Below are 19,992 nucleotides of genomic sequence, written 5' to 3' on the forward strand. Positions count from 1 at the left end.
CTAGGCCTATACCACCAGGCTCTGTTGGGAGGTCCCTGGGCTGCGGTTAGAAAGCCCATCAATTTGCCAAAAATCACTATGGTGATACAAGGTGGGGAGGAGTTCCCAGCAGCTTTCCTGGAGGGCCTTTTTAAGGCATATAGGATGCACAGTCCTATAGACCCTGGGGCATTGGAGAATCAAAGACCCATAAACATTGCCTTCACGGCACAGTCCGCACTAGACATAATGAGGAAGCTGAGGAAGGCAGAGGGCTTTTTTTTTTTTTTGGCTTTTTGGGCAACACCTGGCTACGCACAGGGATTACTCCTGGCTCTGCACTCAGGAATTACCCCTGGCAGTGCTCAGGGGACCATATGGGATGCTGGGAATTGAACCTCGGTCGTGTGCAAGGCAAACACCCTACCTGCTGTGCTATTGCTTCAGCCCTGACAGAGGGATTTGAAGGAAAGAACCTATCAGAACTAGTTAGCAAAACAGAGAGAGTGGTTAATAATGGGGATGCACAGGAGTAGGATAGGCAAGTAAGAAAAATGATTGCAAATGATAGGCCTGAGGAGACCTCTGTGTAGAGAGTAGAAGGACCAGGCCCCACTGGATCCAGACCAATGTGCCTTTTGTGAGGAAAGGGGACATTGTGCCCAAGATTGACCTAAGAATAAGGCAGAGGCACAGGCTTCCAAACTATGGACCGATCCTCTTGGCCCTTGTCTATGACTTTTAATACTTCTAAGTTCTCTTATGTAATTAAAGTGTCCAACATTTGGCAAAAATTTTTAGTGTTCTTAATCACTAACGATAGCAGTAGGCATTTTCTTTTGATTGGAGGGTCTATGATAAATTAATAGGAAGTGTCTTATTTTGTCCTCCATATAGTTCCATAAAGCAAGCCTGTGAAGGCTCATTTGAAGATCAGTAAGCTAAGACTTAGGGAGATGGAATAACCTGGCAAAAGAGAAACACTCCCCAAAGTCATCATTTCCAGTGGTTGCAGTAAAACCTCTAAATGACTGATTCAGCAATAAACTCCATTCTGTTTAAGTTATTTTATACCTTTTATTCCTAAGAAGAAAGGCAATATCAGCTAACTCTGGTTCCTTGCCTGAGCTATGTGAATGATACCTCATGAAAATAATATAAGAATTGAGAACATGGAATGTTTGTGCTAAAATCCAAATTCCTAATCTCTAATGCCCAGCCCCAGTGGCTGAGTAACTCTAAATCAGGCAAGGGAACTGGCAAGAACTCTGAAATCAGACCCAGCAAGCATGTGTCCCTGAGTATCAAAATAGATACTATATTTACCCTGAAAAGCCCTTTAGTGCACTGACAGCTATAAATAGCTATTAGGGCCCAAGCAAGTGGCCTTGACACATGGATTTCATTCCAAAAATGCAAACTAGTTTTAAAAGATTGCATTACATTAAAAATTTAATTTAATTGAGTGCAACCAACCTGGATTCTGTTTGCTATCTTAGAGAAGGTGAGTAATTTTTAATTTTTGAATATTTGGGAATTAGTACACTCACAGGATTTTAGTTATAAAATAATGTCTGGGAGCCTGAACAGACCCTGGGTTTTTGGAGAGACTGTATGGACTTGGTGAACAAATGAAAGCACCTGCAAACTTGGGCCTTTTTCTCCTGCCTTCTGTCATTATCAGCATTGTCTTTGCCAATCTAGTTCATCTTAATTTTTTTGCAGAACAAGATGGGAGTCACAGCTATACTCATGCTGCCTTTGCTGCTCTTGGGAATCAGTGGCCTTCTCTTTATCTACCAAGAGGTGTCCAGGTTGTGGTCAAAGTCAGCTGTGCAGAACAAAGTCGTGGTGATTACTGATGCCATCTCAAGTCTGGGCAAGGGTAAGCGGGCTTCATCCCTTTTGTGTCCCTACTGCCTCGTGTGATGAGTGGTAGCAAGGAATAGGGTAAAATCTGTATTTTCTGCTAGCATCTGTCATTATCAAGAATCTTAACTTTTAGAGACTACAGCTTCTTCACTGGTAAACAGGGAGCTAGAATATCTGGGTTAACAAGCTCACAACCATTTGTTTTGGGTCGGATTTGTTTTGCATATATGATAGACTTCGCAAATATAATCAATGAAATATCAACATTTGTTGAGTATATTCCTTCGCCCCCTCGGAGAGCCCAGCAAGCTACCAAGAATATCTCGCCCACACGGCAAAGCCTGGCAGGCTACCCATGACATATTCAATATGCCAAACACAGTAACAAGTCTCACGATGGAGATGTTACTGGGCCCACTTGACCACATCGATGAACAACAGGAGGGCAGTGACAGTGACAGTGATTCTTTTCAAACACTCACATCTGTGCCATAAGATCATTGAAAAACATGAGTATGATCTCTGATATATTAGAATTGTTAAAAAATGCTATATTGCAGATATATATATATATATATATATATATATATCTTAGTGGTTTTCCCATCAAGATGTTGTTTTTAAAGACTATTCATTAAACACATATTTCTTTTGACAATTGCTCTATGTTCACACAAGTTGACATGTCAGAACCTTGTATCCTCTGAATTCATAAGAAGAATATCTTTTATTACACTTAGCTTCTGTGCTTTTTTTGTTTGTTTGATTTTTTGCTTTTTGGGTCACATCTGGCGATGCACAGGGGTCACTCCTGGCTCTGTACTCAGAAGTTACTCCTGGCACTGCTCAGGGGACCATATGGGAAGCTGGGAATCGAACTCGGGTCGGCCGCCTGCAAGGCAAACACCCTACCCGCTGTGCTATCTCTCCAGCCCCAGCTTCTGTGCTGTAATGACTAGGAAGTACAACTCTGCCTGAGTGCCATCACTGCTAAGATGCACTTACCCACCTTTAAATGATTCTGAAATCAAACTGTTTTTCTTTTTATCAATAGCCTCTTACAAAATTCACAGTTCATCCTTTTGCATTTGAATGTCATTATTCCTCCTTTCTCTTGGATGACCCTTGAGAAACTGGTCTCGGAATGCTCATGGCCCCTCTAGAAAACTCACCACAGCACACCTCTGGGTTCTAACTTTTGAGTCTTCCCCCTAAAATGCAAGGTTCATAGAGGAGACATAGGTTATGAAAAGTAGGACTCATATTTGTAAGGGGCAAAAGTCAGAATTTGGTGTGGAGTTTAACATTTGCTTTTCACCTACCAAGATGGTAAATACATTAGGAAATGGCTTGACAACAATATACTCCAACATGCATTTTGCTAAACAGTGGGGCGGGGAACAGGCCAAGTATCAGTATAGTTTAAAGTAAAGTTACCCAGCTGGGAAGCACATTGCTTCTGTTCACCCCTGGCTTAAAAGCTAACACCTCATTTCACTGAAACTCACTTTTATAAAACACATCCACCCACCATGGCTGCCGTGCAGAACTTCAGATTAAGGGTAGGCTTGCTTCCTTCAAATAAAAGTTGTTTTGTGGGGCTGGAGTGATAGCACAGCGGGTAGAGCATTTGCCTTGCACGCGGCCAACCCAGGTTCAATTCCCAGCATCCCATATGGTCCCCCAAGCACCGCCAGGAGTAACCCCTGAGCGTCGCTGGGTATGACCCAAAAAGAAAAAAAAAGTTATTTTGTTCTGTCATCTGTCCTTTGACACTCAGGTTTCTTTTAGATATTGGTTATTGCGAACGATATTGCTATGGAAAAGGAAGAAAAATGTCTTTTCAAAAGAAGTGAGCTTGTTAGCTTCTATGAAGACTCAATTCTTATTTTTTAGAGAAGTGTTCACTTTGTTTTCTACATAGTTTGAACCATCTGTCATTCCACCAATAGTGAATGAGGATTCCTTTTTTTGATATCCGTATCCATGCTGATTAGTTTTGCTTTTTTTCATGTGTTTCAGCTTAACTGATGTGAAGTGATATTGTCATGGGTGTTTGATTTGTATTTTCCTGATAATAAGTAATACAGAGCACTTTTAACTTGCCTATTGGCCACTTGTCTGTCTTCATTGAGGAAGCGTTCATTCATCTTTTACTACCATTTTTGATGAAGCTGTTTTTGTTGTTAAGATTTGCAAGTGCTATTTAAAGTCTTAAAGTCTTTTGTCAGATTAATGGTGAGCATTTTCTCCCAGTTGTGAAGTTTCTTTTATCTTAGTCATTACTTCTTTTACAGTGTAAAAACTTTTTAAAATTTCACGTAGTTCCACTTGCTTATTTTTCCTTCTGTTTGCTTGGCCAATGACATTGAAGACACTGCTAGATTTAATGTCATGAAAGTTTCTGCCTGTTTCTTCTATGTAGTTTTATGTCAAAGTCATCTTGTTTTGAAAGATTTTCTTTTCTTTCATTGTTTATTTTGATTTTGGAGGGAGGCTCTCCCGACAGAGCTCAGGGATTACTCCTGGCTCTGCATTCAAAAATCACTCCAGGAGATGCTTGGGGGCCATTATGTCCCATATGCTGGGGATGGTACCTGAGTGAGCTGCATGCAGGACAAGCACCTTACTCACTATATTACATCAAAGTCTTTAATCCGCTATAAATTACTTTTGGTAAGGTAAGACATTGGGGTTTGAGTTAATATTTTTTTTCACGTGACTTACCAGTTTCCTCAAGATCGTTTTTTGAATGAACTTTTTCTGATACACTTCATATACTGTTTAGGATTTTCTCAGTAAGTAGAACAAAATACTACATGAATGTATCTAGAAGGTATCACGTTAATGAAGTCAGTTAAAAGGAGAAGGACAGATTGAGAACAAGTTTCCTCATTTGTAGTTTATAAAGAACATTAATAGCAAAGGAATAAGAAATGACCAAAGAAAAGAGGAACAGAGAATTGATATATAGAACATAGTTTACCAAGATGCGGGGGGCAGGGGGAGAAGACAGGGGGTTGATGGGCTACTGATGTAGGAAGCCAACACTCTGGTGGCAGAAGCAATTTTAAAATTTTAAAGAGGAAATCACAGTGCCTCAATAAAAAGTGACAAAATAAACGTGTTTTATTATTTAAAATATTATCATAAAAACCACATGCATTAAAAGTGATATTTTAAAAGAACATAACACATCTAAAGTCCTACCTACTAGGCAGTGTTTCAATTTTCTTTCAACTCCTAATCATTAATGAGATAGCATAAATCAAGGGATATAAAGAAACTGTTCACACAAGCTGCTCACATTTTGTAGAAAATAAAATCTTACTTGTTCCCTGATTTGCTCGAGCGGGCCCAGTAACGTCTCCATTGGAGACTTTGTTGTTACTGTGTCTGGCATATCGAATACTCTCGGTAGCTTGCCGGGCTCTCCGAGAGGGGCGGAGGAATCGAACTCGGGTCGGCCATGTTGGCTGCTTGTAAGGCGAACGCCCTACCCGCTGTGCTATCGCTCCAGCCCTGATTTAAAAAATATTTTAAGACATTGCAGTTTTATTCATGTTATATTATACAAGGTCTTTGTCATATTTGGCAGCATCTATGTCCCAAAACAGAGAAAGATTCAGAAACTAATATGTACTGTATACAATGTAATACTATACAGCTGTTAGAAAAAAAATGATGTCATGAAATTCGCTTATAGATGAATGACATGGAGAGTATCATTCTGAGTAAAATAAGTCAGAAGGAGAGGGACAGATATAGAATCACTGCACTCATTTATGGGATATAAAAAAATATTATGAGACCAACTCCAAAGAACAGTAGAAACAAGTGTCAACAGGAATGGTCCATGGTTTAATGCCTACCTCAAAGGCTGATGGGATAGAGAAGGGACCATTATAACAAAGATGGTTGGAAGGGATCCTTCTGGATGAGAGATGTGTGCTGAAAGTGGGTAAAGGACCAAACATGATGGCCTTTTGGCATCTGTATTGCAAACCTTAATACCAAAAGAAGAAGAAAGATAAAGAGACAGAGAGACACAGAGAGAGACAGAGAGACAGATAGTGAGGAGAAGTGCCTGCTATAGAGGCAGGCTGGGGTGGTGGTGGTGATAGTGGCAGGAGGGATAGGAGGAATATTGCTGGTGGGAAATGTACACTGATGGGCGTTGGAACATTGTATGATTGAAACCCATGATAAAGGTTTTGTAACTGTATCTCAGAGTGATTCAATAAAATATATTATTAATGATGACACTTTCCATTGAAATAAATAAATAAATAAATAAATAAATAAGTTTATTTCCTTCCTCCACTCCTATCCAAAGTTTCAGACTTTTTGCTGATCCCTCTAAAAATAAAAGGACTGAAAGTAGAAGAGTAAGAGATAAAACAATCTTTTCTGACTAATCCTTTTATAACAAGACTCCAAGTCCCATAGTCTGAACATGTTTAAAATGTATTTTGATTTTTTGTCTTGTGGATATCTCTAGTCTTGTAGAGAATCTTCCTGCGAATATTTATCTACTCTCGAGTGAGTACATTACACATGCTCAATTTCACTTCATTCTCTAGTTTTTAGTCACCTTGCACGTAGGCCCCTTTTTTATGTCTTCCACTGCCTTTTTAATAGATGCCCTTACGCTGAATTAAAAAGAACTCCGGCAATTTTGTATCCTACCTCTGGGTCACTATGATTGTACAGTGTATTCTTTGGCAAGAAAAAACATATCTATATAAATATCAGCCACATTCCCTTCTCTCTAGACCATCCTTTCTTCACAAATCCAACTAAGACGATTGGATTAAATGACCTCTCAAAGACCTCTTGACCTTAGGCACTGTGAATCTTTTGAGTTATTGTAGTCATAAGTAAAGAAATCTCACCATGCGAGTCCATACATACAGTGGACACAGCCTCTCTTCTTTTCTTTTCCCCACAGAGTGTGCTCGGATATTCCACACAGGTGGCGCAAGGTTAGTGCTATGTGGAAAGAACTGGGAGAAACTAGAGACTCTACAGGATTCATTGACCAGTGTAGCTGACCCAAGCAAGGTAAGGTCTTCCATCAGTTGACTTTGCGTAAACATTGGGAATCCCTTAGCCTTTATTCAATAATGGGCACAGTAAAATTTTGCAATAACTGGGGCTGGAGTGATAGTGGAATGATTAGGATATTTGTCTTCCTTGTGGTAGACCCAGGTTTGCTCCCCGGCATTTCACATAACCCCCTAATCTCTTTAGGAGTGATCCCTGAGTGTGGAATAAGGAATAAGCTCTGAACATCATTGGGTGCGGTCCAAACACACCTCCCTTTCCCCCCAAGAGAAATTTTGTTATTACTTTGGGAGAATGTAAGACATATATGCCAGTCCTAAAGAATCCACTCATTCTAACTATGCATTAGGAAAAATCTGCACTCTACATGTTAATACTCCACTCCAAATTTAAATATTAGACTCAAAGCAGATACTGTTTTTAACAAATATGACCAAGCATTTATGAATGATATAGTATCTCCTCTGATATTTTTAAAAGAAATAAAGGAAGTACATTTTCAACTACTCATTTAAAACAAATACAAAACATAAACATAAATTTCAATGAAACTTTTGCTCTGAAAGTATTTTTTTTTGCTTTTTTGGGTCACACCCAGCGATGCACAGGGGTTACTCCTGGTTCATGCACTCAGGAATTACTCCTGGCCGTGCTTGGGGGACCATATGGGATGCTGGGAATCAAACCTGGGTCGGCCGCCTGCAAGGCAAACACCCTACCCACTGTGCTATCACTCCAGCCCTCTGAAAGTATTTTTAAAGGCCAGTTTCTTAGCATTTTTTTTTAAAAAAATCTTGGCTTACACTGTACCTCATGATGTCTCACTATTAAAAATAAAAATAATTTATATAACCTCTAATACAGTTTAAAACACACACATGCGTGCATGCACACACACACACATATATACTTTGAATTTCATGAAAAGCAGTAGTAGAAAACAATTTTATTCCAAAAATAAAGAGTATTAAAAAAAATCTTGGGCTTTGATGTTGAATTTTGTTTTTGGAAACAGTCTAAAGTAATTTTTTATTCAATCTGGTATTGGAGGAGATTAATTGAACAGGAAAACATTGTATGCTTCTTGTGATATTGGTAGGTATTAAATAAAAAAGATGCTGTAACTGCAGAGCCCTGAGCTGATCCCCCACACCCCATGTTATTCCACTGGGAGCAACACCCAGCACCAAGTCAGGAGCAGCGTTAGTGCACTCTTCAATGTGGACCCCTTAAAAAACAAAACCAAACAAATGAGGTTCTGAGGTCAGTTATATGATAAATACTAAGTTAAGCTTCCCTAATTTTAATTATTGCAGACATCATTATCTCCAAGAAAAACCTATAATCATTTCCCAAATAAGCCTAATGACAGTGCCCTTTTATAAAATTCATATTTCATGATTAATGTTTGTTCAACACTGAAATTGCATTGATAAGAGTTATCAATTGTCTTATCTGTGTCTCCTCTACACTATGAGTCTTGATGACAGTGAATATTTACAGTGTAACACAATAGGTGATACATCCTGGTGATCAAAAAATGTTGTTCTGGGCATTACTGTGAACAAAATAAAACATGAATGCAAAGTATTGTAACAATTTCTCTTGTTCCTTAGAATCCAATTTGGAAATAGATTTTCAAAAGAGGAGCTCAAAGATATCATAAGTGATGGCATATTTGGAATTACCCATCTGAGTTCCTTGGTCAAAATTCCAATTTATATCTCTTGTTTTATTTTTATTTTTTGGCCACACTTGGAAGTGTTCAGGGCTTAATTCTGGCTCTGTGTTTGGGGATTATTCCTGAAAGTGCTTGGGGGAACCACCTGGACTGCCAGGTGGAATGAGCCACGTTTGGCTACATGCAAGGCAAACAAACACCCTGTCCACTGTACTATCTCTCCAGCCCAACACTTCCAACTTATTTCTGCCAATTTATAAGTCTTATTAATGTTGCTAATTCTCTAGATCCCCCCAAATAACTTCTTCATTAATTCCCTTCTTTCCAGAGACAATTCTGTCTGGTCCTTGTTATTTGGAGGAAAGAGGAGTCTTTCTAGGAGCTCTTAATTTCTAAAGGGGTAACTGGTATTGAGGGACTACAATGTGTGTAAGAAGGAGGCATTTTTATACATGCTTAGGCTATTGCATTTGCTCAACAGACATTCACTCCGAAGTTGATCCTCTTGGACCTATCAGACATCAGTTGTGTTCAGGATGTGGCAAAAGAAATCCTGGATTGCTATGGTTGCGTGGATATCCTCATCAACAATGCCAGCATGAAGGTGAAGGGACCTGCTCATAAGATTTCACTGGAGCTTGACAAAAAGATCATGGATGCCAACTTTTTTGGACCCATCACCTTGACCAAAGGTAATGTGAATTTTCAATAGATTTTTGACAACCACTGCTAGAATGAATTCTTTAAAGTAATCAGGTGATCATTTGATTCTGAAGAGAGTCTCCAGAATCCCTAAGAAAGATCCCTATTTTATCCTGTGAAAGTTTCACATTCTGCCTGTAATGTTTAAAAGAGGAATCTGAAAGTATCATACTTACATATTTTAATTTCCTTTTATGTATAATCATCATACCTACCCAAGTCCTGCCTTCATTCCATTCTTCTTACTCATATCCATTGCATGTCCCCCACACCCCCAACTTTGGACCAATGTAACCTATTCTTTGCATATATTTGGGTAAATCATCCATGTAGTCTATGCTCCAAAGCAAGACACTTGGTGGAAGGTAGAGATCATAACCTCAGAAATAAAAATAAAGTTCCTAATACGAATCTCGGCCATTATTGAGTGTTAGTCTCTTATTTTGTTACTTTATGTTCCCCAGATGAATGCAATCTTTCTATGTCTAACCCTCTCTTTCTGACTCATTTCGCTTAGCATGATACTTTCCATGTAGTACCACTTGTATGTAAATTTCATGACTTCATTTTTTTCAAACTGCTACATATTACTCCATTGTGTAAATGTACCAAAGTTTCTTCAATCAGTCATCTGTTCTCATGGCACTCAGGTTTTTTCCAGATTCTGGCTATTGTAAAGAGTGCTGCAATGAACAAACAAGTGCAAAGGGCACTGGTGGAGGGATGGGTACTTGATCATTGTATAACTGAAACCCAAGCACAAAAATTTGTAAGTCTACAACTGTACCTCATAGTGTTTAACTAATACAAATTAAAAATAATAAAAAGAAATAAAACTAAAGGCTTATTTATAAACTCGAGACCAGTTATATTGTCAACCCCATAGTAGAAATGGGGAAAGCCAGAGGATGTCTCGCTTTTAAATGCAGAATGGCTGTTCATTTGCAAATATCTTGAATGAAGTTCTGAAGTCTGGAAGGCTAAGGATGGAGATACATGCAATTAAATAGAGAATTTAAAATTAAAATTCATCAAAACAGAACCCAAAGTGTGATGAAAATATGAGTATTTCTACTTAGGGTGTGGGATCCCATGACAGTAGCTGAGAAAGCATTAACTTACAATAATACCCAGCCATTACTTCCAAAATGAAAGGGCAATGAAAGGATGTATTTGGGGTTTGAAAAACGACTTCCTAAAGCTTCTTCAATGGTGTCCCAGAAATAAAAGTTTCCTCCAATCCAGTCCCTGTGGACACAACACGTCAACCAGTGTAGGTAATTCATTGTATCAATCCCGTATGTTCATTGACATCACTGTGAGGAAAGCACTAGAATGAAAAAGGCCAGGACTAGCTGATGTTCCTTCATGGACTCTAACTCTGGGGCTCAGTTTGCCTTCAGCATGCAGTGACTAGGTGTAGTTGATAATTATGAAAGTTAGGTGTTTTATTTTTTGTCATTCTATCTTTTTTCCCATTATGTCATTATTTACTTCATATTGTTTTTTGTTTTCTAATTTTTAGCTAATTTTAAGAGGTCCTTAAAAACCATGATAAATTTAAAAAAAATATTTTCTATCAATAAATAAAACATGGAAAAGATATTAAAGTTCCCAAAACAACTAATAAATGCTCATAACTGATATTTCCTCTTGAGTCACATATGCTAGAGAAATGCTTACAGTATTGTAGAATCAATTGTTCTTTATCACTATTGAAAAAAGTGTAAAATTATGCACTCTGGTGGGCCCCTGCACCCAGCAGTTCATCAGTTGAACCCAGACCACTGATAGTAAGCACTGGATAAATGATTATTGGATCCCATCCTAACTCTTCTCTACCAGTGAGGCAAAAGAATTATGCATGATGAAGGAAATACAGGGAAGGGATTTGCCTGCTACTACCTGACTTGGATCAATTTCTAACTATGATATTTTTCTGTGCCTTTCAGTTCTGCTTCCCAACATGCTCTCCCGGAGGACGGGCCAAATCATATTAGTGAATAACATTCAAGGGAAGTTTGGGATCCCATTCCGTACATCTTGTAAGTTTCTAAAACAAAAGTGTCTTATTTTAGGATGTGTGTCCTTTAATGGTTTTTTAAGTCACTCTCAGACATGCTGGGACTATTCTTAGTCAAATCCTTGTCCATTTTGTGCCTGAGAAATGAATCTGGATTTCCACATGCAAACATGTGCTCCCATCAGTAAGACTTAGTCCTGTTTTGTGTCTTATAAGAGATGTCATATCCAGGAATAGTTGTTGGCTAATGTGGAGGGAAGTCCAGGAATAAAATTTTTTTTGACTTTTTTATCTAATCAATTCCTATTCTGAACACCTATTGCATGAAGTTCACTATTGAAGATGCTGAAGTGTAAAAAATAAAGTCTTTATTTTCCCAAACTCACATCTCACAAGTTGTCAGTACAGGCCTTGGTTGAACATGCTCAATGCTAAATGAAGTTCATGCTCCTTAAAAAAGTGCACAACACTAGGATAATTGCCTCTTTCTTTATAAAGATGGTCTGTAACTGAGACGTTGTCATGTTTGTTCCTTGACCTACCTTCAGCACGCAGTTCCTATCTAGAGTGATCATTTCCAACTATCTTTGTTATAATGGTCCCTTCTCTATCCCAGTTAACTTCTTCCCCAGCACTTGAGGCAGGCTTCCAATCATAGACTAGTCCTTCTTGCCCCTTTTTCTACTGTCCTTGGATTCTCAGATTATATATTTTTTATTTTCCACAAATTCACTGTATCACTGTCCTCCCGTTGTTCATCGATTTGCTCAAGTGGGCCCAGTAGCATCTCCGTTGGAGACTTTGTTGTTACTGTGTTTGGCATATTGAATACATCACGGGTAGCTTGCCAGGCTCTGCCGTGCGGGCAAGATACTCTCGGTAGCTTGCCAGGCACTCCGAGGGGGTGGAGGAATCGAACTCGGGTCGGCCATGTTGGCTGCTTGCAAGGCAAACGCCCTACTGCTGTGCTATAGCTCCAGCCCCTTTCCACAAATTAGTCCAATCATTCTATGTCTGTCCTCTTTCTGATACCTTTCACTCAGCATGATGCTCTCCATGTCTATCCATTTATAAGCGAATTTCATGACTTCATTTTTCATAGCTACTACATAGTATGGGGCTGGAGCAATAACACAGCGGGTAGGGTGTTTGTTTGCCTTTCATGTGGCTGAACCAGCTGACCCGAGTTCAATTCTTCTGCCTTCTATTCCTCCGCCCCTCTTGGAGAGCCCAGCAAGCTACCAAGAGTATCTTGCCCACATGGCAAAGCCTGGCAAACTACCCATGACATATTCGATATGCCAAACATAGTAACAACAAGTCTCACAGTGTTACTGGGCCCGCTCGAGCCAATTGATGAAAAATGGGAGGACAGTGACAGTGACTACATAGTATTGTGTATATGTACCATAGTTTTGTTTTGTTTTGTTTTATTTTTAACCAGTCATTTGTTCTCAGGCACATAGGTTGTTTCCAGATTCTGGCTATTGTGAATAGTGCTGCCATAAATATAGAAGTGCAGATGGCTTTTCTGCTGTGTCTTACACAATTCTTATATCCCATAGCATTGTGCACAAATTAGGAACTCCGTAAATTTGTGCAGAAGGGACAGGTGCAAGGGAATGAAGGAATAATGGAAAAATGAATAGTATCCCTATATTTATCTGCTAGGGTTGGTGTAACAAAACCACAGAATGGATGGATTAAGCAGTAGAAATCATTACATTAAACAACAGTTCTGGAGGTTAGAAATTCAATAACAAGCTATCAGCAGGGTTGACTTTTCTTAAAGGCCCTCTTCTTTGCTTGGTGGTATCATATTCTTCACGTATTTTCACATGGTTACTTCTCTGTTCACACAAACTGGTGCTGTGTCCAAATTTCCTCTTCTATAAGGACACAAGGCAGTATAAATTAAGGTCTACCCTAAAGGCTTCATTTCAGTTTAATGCTAACCATTTAGAGGCCATCTCTCCACATAGTCACATTCTTTGGAAATGGGAGCAGGGTCTAGATTTTATCAATTTGGAGGAAAAAATTCAACCCATTTTACTCCCTTATGTTTTCATTTTTATTGCTTTTATATCCAGCAGAAAAAAAATCAGAATAAGTGGTTTCTCTGTGCTTCAGTGTTTGAATAATTCACCAACTGTCTTCTAAAGCAAAGCAATTTTCAGCCAATAACCTTTTCAACCAATTTTCTGATTTTTCATTCTACACACATTTGTTATTTTACCTTAAGTTGTTTAGATTCTAGTTGTTCTAGAGGTCTGAAATAATATGTCCTGTGATTTTAATTGTTAATGACCTTTGATGATGCTTTGTACTCAGGAAAGTTTGGTGTTATGGGATCCACAAGAGAAATCCTAATCCTACAAAGAAGATATAAAGGTTAGATTCCTGTACAATCTGGTACATTCACATAATCTCTCAGTTTTTCAACTATCAAGTAGGGATGATGGTAGTTCTGTCTTGCATAAAGTAGATTCCAATTTGAGAGAGTCTCTCCAAGGCACAGAAAATATCCAATTAGATCTGTCTGTCTGTCCTTCCATTGTTCATCAATTTGCTCGAGCGGGTCCAGTAATGTCTCCATTGGAGACTTTGTTGTTACTGTGTTTGGCATATCGAATACATCACGGGGAGCTTGCCAGGCTGTGTTGTATGAAAGGAGAGAAGGTTAGCACTCCCCTTGACAAGGATCCAATTAGATATGTTCACAAATTTATTATATAAAGAAGTTAGGGGCAGTCTTGATACCCCATCTGGGTTCTGTTGGTATAATCATTTATTTTAAATATTAGCTCTTTAGATTAAAATATCATGATTAATAATAAGGAAATATATATTAGAACCTATATATATTAGTCCAGTTTCTGGGGCAGAAACCCTTGGAATTTTTAAAATACTTAAAGCAATAAAAGTGTCACTCACACTAATGAGGTGACTAAGAAAGTCCCTAGAAAACATAAGGATAAGGGCTAATTGTCAGGGGAGAAATACTCTGATTAGAGTCTTTTAGGTCATGATCCATATACCCTGCCACATTTGGGAGAGGTTATACTCAAATCAATCACCAATGTCCAGCATTTAATAAACTCTGACTGCATAATGGTCATGGTCACGGTCACAGTCCTCCCGTTGTTCATCGATTTGCTTGAGCGGGCCCAGTAACGTCTCCATTGGAGACTTTGTTGTTACTGTGTTTGGCATATGAATACATCACGGGTAGCTTGCCAGGCTCTGCCCTGCGCGCGAGATACTCTCGGTAGCTTGCCTGGCTCTCCGAGAGGGGTGGAGGAATTGAACTCTGGTCGGCCATGTTGGCTGCAGGCAAGGCAAACGCCCTACCGCTGATGAAGCCTCAAAAAAAGGATGGATTCAGGCTGATAGATTTAGGGAGACTTGAGTAGAGAGGAGTACCTAAAGAGAGCATGGGTGCTTCCCATCTTTTTGCATGACTGTCTCTGATTGTTATTCTTATAGAAAGACTGCTTGTTTTTTCTGAATTCTGGGAGCTACTTTAGAAAATCCTGAGATCTTCAATCTATAGTTTATAGGTGCGTTTTGTGACTGTCATCTGAAGTATGTCTCATTTCTCTCTCTAATCTCATAATAATTGATTCAGATTATAGAAACAAACTGGTAATTAAAAATTGCTGGTGTGGAGAAAAAAATTCACACATTGAAATTGTTTGCAGAGTTAAGGTATTACATTTTTAACTAGCAAAACATCATCAAATATTGTTTCCAGAAGAACAAATGATCTGATGCCACAGAACTCACATTCTCCAGGTTCTCAAGACAGCAATAGACCAGGGTTCAAGGAATGATATAGCCTATGAATAGAGCCCATGGTGCCCCAAGGGGGCCCCAAAGCTGCTTCTCTTTTCTTTTTCTGCCACTCCCTTTTGACATTTTTCCCCTTGAAATCAAAGCTAGCGTGATCAAGAACATATTGTCCACTTTCCAAATGGTTTCTCTGAGCCCAGCATATATTCAGTGCCTATGGTAACTTCAAGAATATTCCTGACAAACAATCCTCTGTTGTAAACAAGGCACCTGTACCTTTAACACCTGCATTCTTAACCCTGCAGGGGACAAGGTAGAAGGTTATTTAAAGGGCATCTGGAGAGTATGCAACTCATGAGGACTACTTTGAGACAGAACTGGGTCTGATGAAAAACATCTGGGCTACAGCTAGAATTCATGTTCCCATTGTCTCACTCAAACCCTAGCAGATAACCCATTTCACCCTATCCAAATATGATTCCAAATTCCAAAACATCAGGGATGACAACTTTATTATTTCTGGATTACCAGAATTATCTATATCCAATTTATAGAATCCACCATTTGAATTAGAGTTTGTGAGTAAAGTTCTTGAACCATACTAAAAAAATGGAACCAAGAAGACAGAGTTCTCTTTCCCAGGTTCAGAGTGGCTACTTGCTCTCCTAAGGACTTTGGAGAAATCATGAGAACACCTGCTTGAACTGACCATTTTATATACTTATTTTTCCGATTTGGTCTCCACAGCAACTTGATTATGACAGTATTATTCCCCTTTTAAAGATAAGAAAATATCCTTACATAGGTAAAGTGATTTTCCAAGGGTCATACACAAGGTGGGAAACTAAACAAGATCTCTTTCTTTCTACTACATAAACTCTCATCCACAAAGTCAGGGGCAGAGCTGGGCATCTGAGACTCTATTCAGTGAACTTACATGACTGTGCCTGCTGGTATCTTGTCTTTGAAGTTCCCTAGAAGCAACCCACACTCCAGCAAAAGCTCTCAGCTTCTAGTATGTTTTCTCTCCAGATGCGGCCTCCAAGCATGCTGTGCTGGGCTTCTTTGACTGCCTCCGAGCTGAAGTGGAGGAATATGATGTTGTGGTCAGCACTGTGAGTCCAACGTTTATCCGATCTTACCACAGCTCTACTGGCCAAGGAACTTCTATTTGGAGATGTGAGTTTTCAAAGGGAAACTATAGAGATAGACAAGGGAGGGATACAGGAGCCTCTGAGACACCTTGGTTTTTTTAGGCCCATGTTTCTATGTTTGAAATTGAGGGAAGTAAAGATTTTGTACTATGTTAATTGGACAAATGGAAATGATACTGGTGCCCGCTCGAGTAAATCGATGAATGGGATGACAGTGATACAGTGATATAGTTAATGGCAGAAAAAGGTTCCCAGTCTTTGACCCTCAGACCCCGGGGGGGGGGAGGGGAGAGAGAGAGAGACAGAGAGAGACAGAGAGACAGAGATAGATACTCTTAAACCAAAACAGCAGACCAAGGAAGTCCCAATGGGACTCAGTCAAAATTTCCATAAATAAACCAGCCATTTCCCTTCTCTGACTCTGTTTTCACGATCCCAGCCATCTGACTATAATATTGGACAAGTGACTACCTGAATTTCAATTTCCTGTGGAATAGCTAATATTTGGTTTTCATATTCTTCCTTACTCACTTTCACTAGGAGGCAGTACTGACTCTTAAGGCTGAAGCCAGATTATGTGCATTAGAAACTAGCTCTGTCACATATTAAATATTTGAACATAAGTAATTCCCTTAATCTCTGTTCTTCAGTTTTCCCTTTACAAATAAAATAGGTTGGTAATAGCTATCTCACAGGCTCATTGGGAGGAGAGATATTTCAGCTCCTACAAATTTTTGAAAGCAACTAACACATAGTGAGTGCAATGTTAATGAACTGGTTATTATTAATATTTGAGAATGCTCAAACACAAGGCCTCAATCTGTACTGAGCCCAGATTAGCCAAGATGTGAGAAAGTGATTCCCAGAAGGCTCTTGCAAGTACAGTTTTCAAACAGTGTGATAAGCCATAACCCTTAATGCAGTCCACAACTTCTTATTTTTAAGCTCTTATTCACCTTTCCGCTACTCATAGCCACCATAAGGCACAGTGTTTCCTCAGTGCCTCATAGTCAGCAGACGACAGAGGTAACATGGAAGTCATGACTTCTTTATTATTGGCTAGGTGGAAGTTTATTTTCCTTCTCAGATGATGACATTGAACTCCTCTGGGAAATTTCTAGTCTTTTTCAGGAAGCTGACCTATGGGGTTCACCCCGTGGATGTGGCTGAGGAGGTGATGCGCACCGTGAGGCGGAGGAAGCAGGAGGTCTTCATGGCCAACCCCATCCCCAGGGCTGCTGTGTACACCCGCACCTTCTTCCCAGAGTTCTTTTTCGCTGTGGTGGCCTGTGGGGTGAAGGAAAAGCTGAATGTCCCAGAAGAGAATTAATGGCAGGCGACCATATAGATCACCCTGAAGGGAATAAAGATTTTCTTGGAAGATACTTGTTTCTACACGATGATAAACGCTGGAACCCCCAAGTGTTATCATTGGTAATTTGGAGGTATTTCCCATTCCCCCATTCCAGGACACTCTTCCAGAAAGAGGAAACTTCAGGTTGTCTAACAAGTCCAGCATATAGACACACACACCACACCACACACACAGACACACAAAAACTCATATTCACACAAAACTGAATGAACAGAACTTCTTGCAACCATGGAATTATCCTGTAAGTCCGTTGTTGATAATGGCAGCAGCAAACCACGCACCACATGTTGCCATTAGCACTTATAATGTATTCTGGAAATTGAGTTTATTTTCTATGTTAATTTGAATTTAAATAGCTACATGTATCTAGTAACTCCTAGGTTGGTGACATGCAAAAATCAGTCTCCTTTCCAGACTTACTTGCTTCCAGGAGGAACCCAGTAACAAGTTATGTTTTTAAAACCTCTTTTAATTCTTTTTTTTTTTGGTTTTGGGGCCACACCGGGCAATGCTCAGGAGGGAGGATCATTATGGTATGACAGAGATCAAACCCAGTTAGGCTGAGTACCCAGTGTACTATGACTCTGACCCACTATTCTTTTTAAAAAGAGATTCTCAAACTATTCCGAAATGCAATATATTTGAGAGCATCTGCAATGGAATCTCCTCCTCATTTCAGCCTTTGCTTATGTTTTCAAAACAAAACAGTTTTATTTATAATTACCATCCTAGTTATTAGTGTGTCCTGTTATCCCTTTAATTTTGACATCAAATTAATTATTCTTTGAAAGTATAGTGTGTTTTTAACAAATTTGTACAAAGTATCTTCAAAAGTATAGTGTACACAATTTGCACTATTTTTTAACTACAGCAGCAAATTTTCTAATAGTTATAGATGAAAAACTGCTCAAATTTCTTCCTAACTCAAGCCATTTAAGGAAGTAAGAAAGGAGAGGAGAATGAAAGACTGTCTTGGAAGTGTTGTAGGTGACTTATGTGAAGTGAGGATAACTACTCATTATCCACCTTAGTCACCTGGGAAGTGCATGGATGGTTTAGAATTGATGAAAGTCTTCTTTGAGCAATGGCATGGCACAGACATTTCTTTATTAAATTTAATTTTATTTTTATAAAGTTGCTCACAATAATTTATTACAATTACACTATCATCAACACCATATTTCAAAATTTTCCATCCTACATCTAAAGCCTGCCCCCAAAGCAGGTCTTAAATATTCTGTTTTGTATTGCTTGTTATGAATAATCTGCTAAAAAACAATCCAATAAAGCTTCCTTAGAGGAAAGTGTGGGAAGATTGTTGTATCTGATCCTGAAGCCATTAAGCCTCATATAAGAGATTACTAACATGTTAAAAGTTGAACGTTGTGTGCTAATGTATGTATATAACATATAACACTATATATAATACACAATATAATATATATAACACATTCAAATATATATAATCGAGATTTATTGCCTTCTACTTTACATACCACGAACATGGAATGCTACTTTTGATACATCAGTATCAATCATGAATATGAAATTAATGGACATATGCACCAGGAATTCTAAGATTTTAAATAGGATGATACAGCTAGAACTAAATTTTTGACTGGATGGTGACTTTGGGGTCTGGAGGCATCTCTGAAGCATGTTGTTCTCTTCTGAGGTTTATTTGTGAGTCTCTGGTTCATGGCCACTAATGAGCTTATATGGTGCCAGAGGTAGTTTACAATTGTGACTGCCAGACTCCCAGAAGAACAGGGAGATAGGAGGAGGTTGGTCTGATTCTGCATAATCCTGGAAATTCTGATCACAAATCCCACATACTTGGGTTTTTCAGCAGATTTACTCATTGGATGAGGCTCCCCTGAGCCTGCTGTGGAGATCGGCCATGAGCATGATGGTGATTGAGTTCTGGAGGTTTCTGGCTGCTGGAGCTTTGTTGGAGTAGGTGGTGGGACTCACCCACTCCCCTCTGGGTTGCTCCTGATAAGACAGCCTGGTGCAGGATTCAAAGGCATCTCTGCGGTGTATTGCTCTCTTCCACTTCTGAGGTTTATTTGTGAGTCTCGGCACAGTGATTTTATCTCACAAGATACACATGACTATCATCAAACTGCACTTGAGTTCCACATGAATTTTCCAGAAATGCCAAACTCAGACTGAGAAAGGAATTACTTTTTTAAAGAAAGGTAAAACCAATTCTATCCTCTTCCTAGGTTACTCTTTTTGATATTTCTACTCTTACTGGCTGGAGCGGTAGCATAGAGGTAGGGCATTTACCTTGCGCTCAGCCAGCCCAGCTGAGCCGGGTTCGATTCCTCTGCCCTTCTCGGAG

The 19,992-nt window shown here is 39.2% G+C and overlaps 1 protein-coding gene and 1 pseudogene across 1 annotated transcript; both read left to right on the forward strand.

The window, feature by feature from the left end:
* Positions 1-1,357: 1,357 nt before the first annotated feature.
* Positions 1,358-18,949, forward strand: DHRS7C (dehydrogenase/reductase 7C). Its single transcript, XM_056117850.1, has 7 exons — positions 1,358-1,483; positions 1,705-1,864; positions 6,803-6,915; positions 9,081-9,291; positions 11,254-11,346; positions 16,149-16,295; positions 17,392-18,949. The coding sequence occupies exons 2-7, from the start codon at positions 1,711-1,713 to the stop codon at positions 17,598-17,600; spliced, it is 927 nt and encodes a 308-aa protein (XP_055973825.1). The 5' UTR covers positions 1,358-1,483; positions 1,705-1,710; the 3' UTR covers positions 17,601-18,949.
* Positions 13,982-14,119, forward strand: LOC130027298 (uncharacterized; annotated as a pseudogene).
* Positions 18,950-19,992: the final 1,043 nt, after the last annotated feature.

Source organism: Sorex fumeus, unplaced genomic scaffold (genome assembly GCF_029834395.1).
Source record: "Sorex fumeus unplaced genomic scaffold, SorFum_2.1 ptg000036l, whole genome shotgun sequence".
In the NCBI taxonomy this organism is placed as follows: Eukaryota; Metazoa; Chordata; class Mammalia; order Eulipotyphla; family Soricidae; genus Sorex; species Sorex fumeus.

Bases quoted from the DNA above. Each gene is read 5' to 3' on its own strand.
- DHRS7C (XM_056117850.1), top strand. From the start codon at position 1,711: ATGGGAGTCACAGCTATACTCATGCTGCCTTTGCTGCTCTTGGGAATC. The intron at 6,916-9,080 runs GTAAGGTCTTCC...TTTGCTCAACAG, and splicing joins GTGTAGCTGACCCAAGCAAG to ACATTCACTCCGAAGTTGAT. The intron at 9,292-11,253 runs GTAATGTGAATT...TGTGCCTTTCAG, and splicing joins ACCCATCACCTTGACCAAAG to TTCTGCTTCCCAACATGCTC.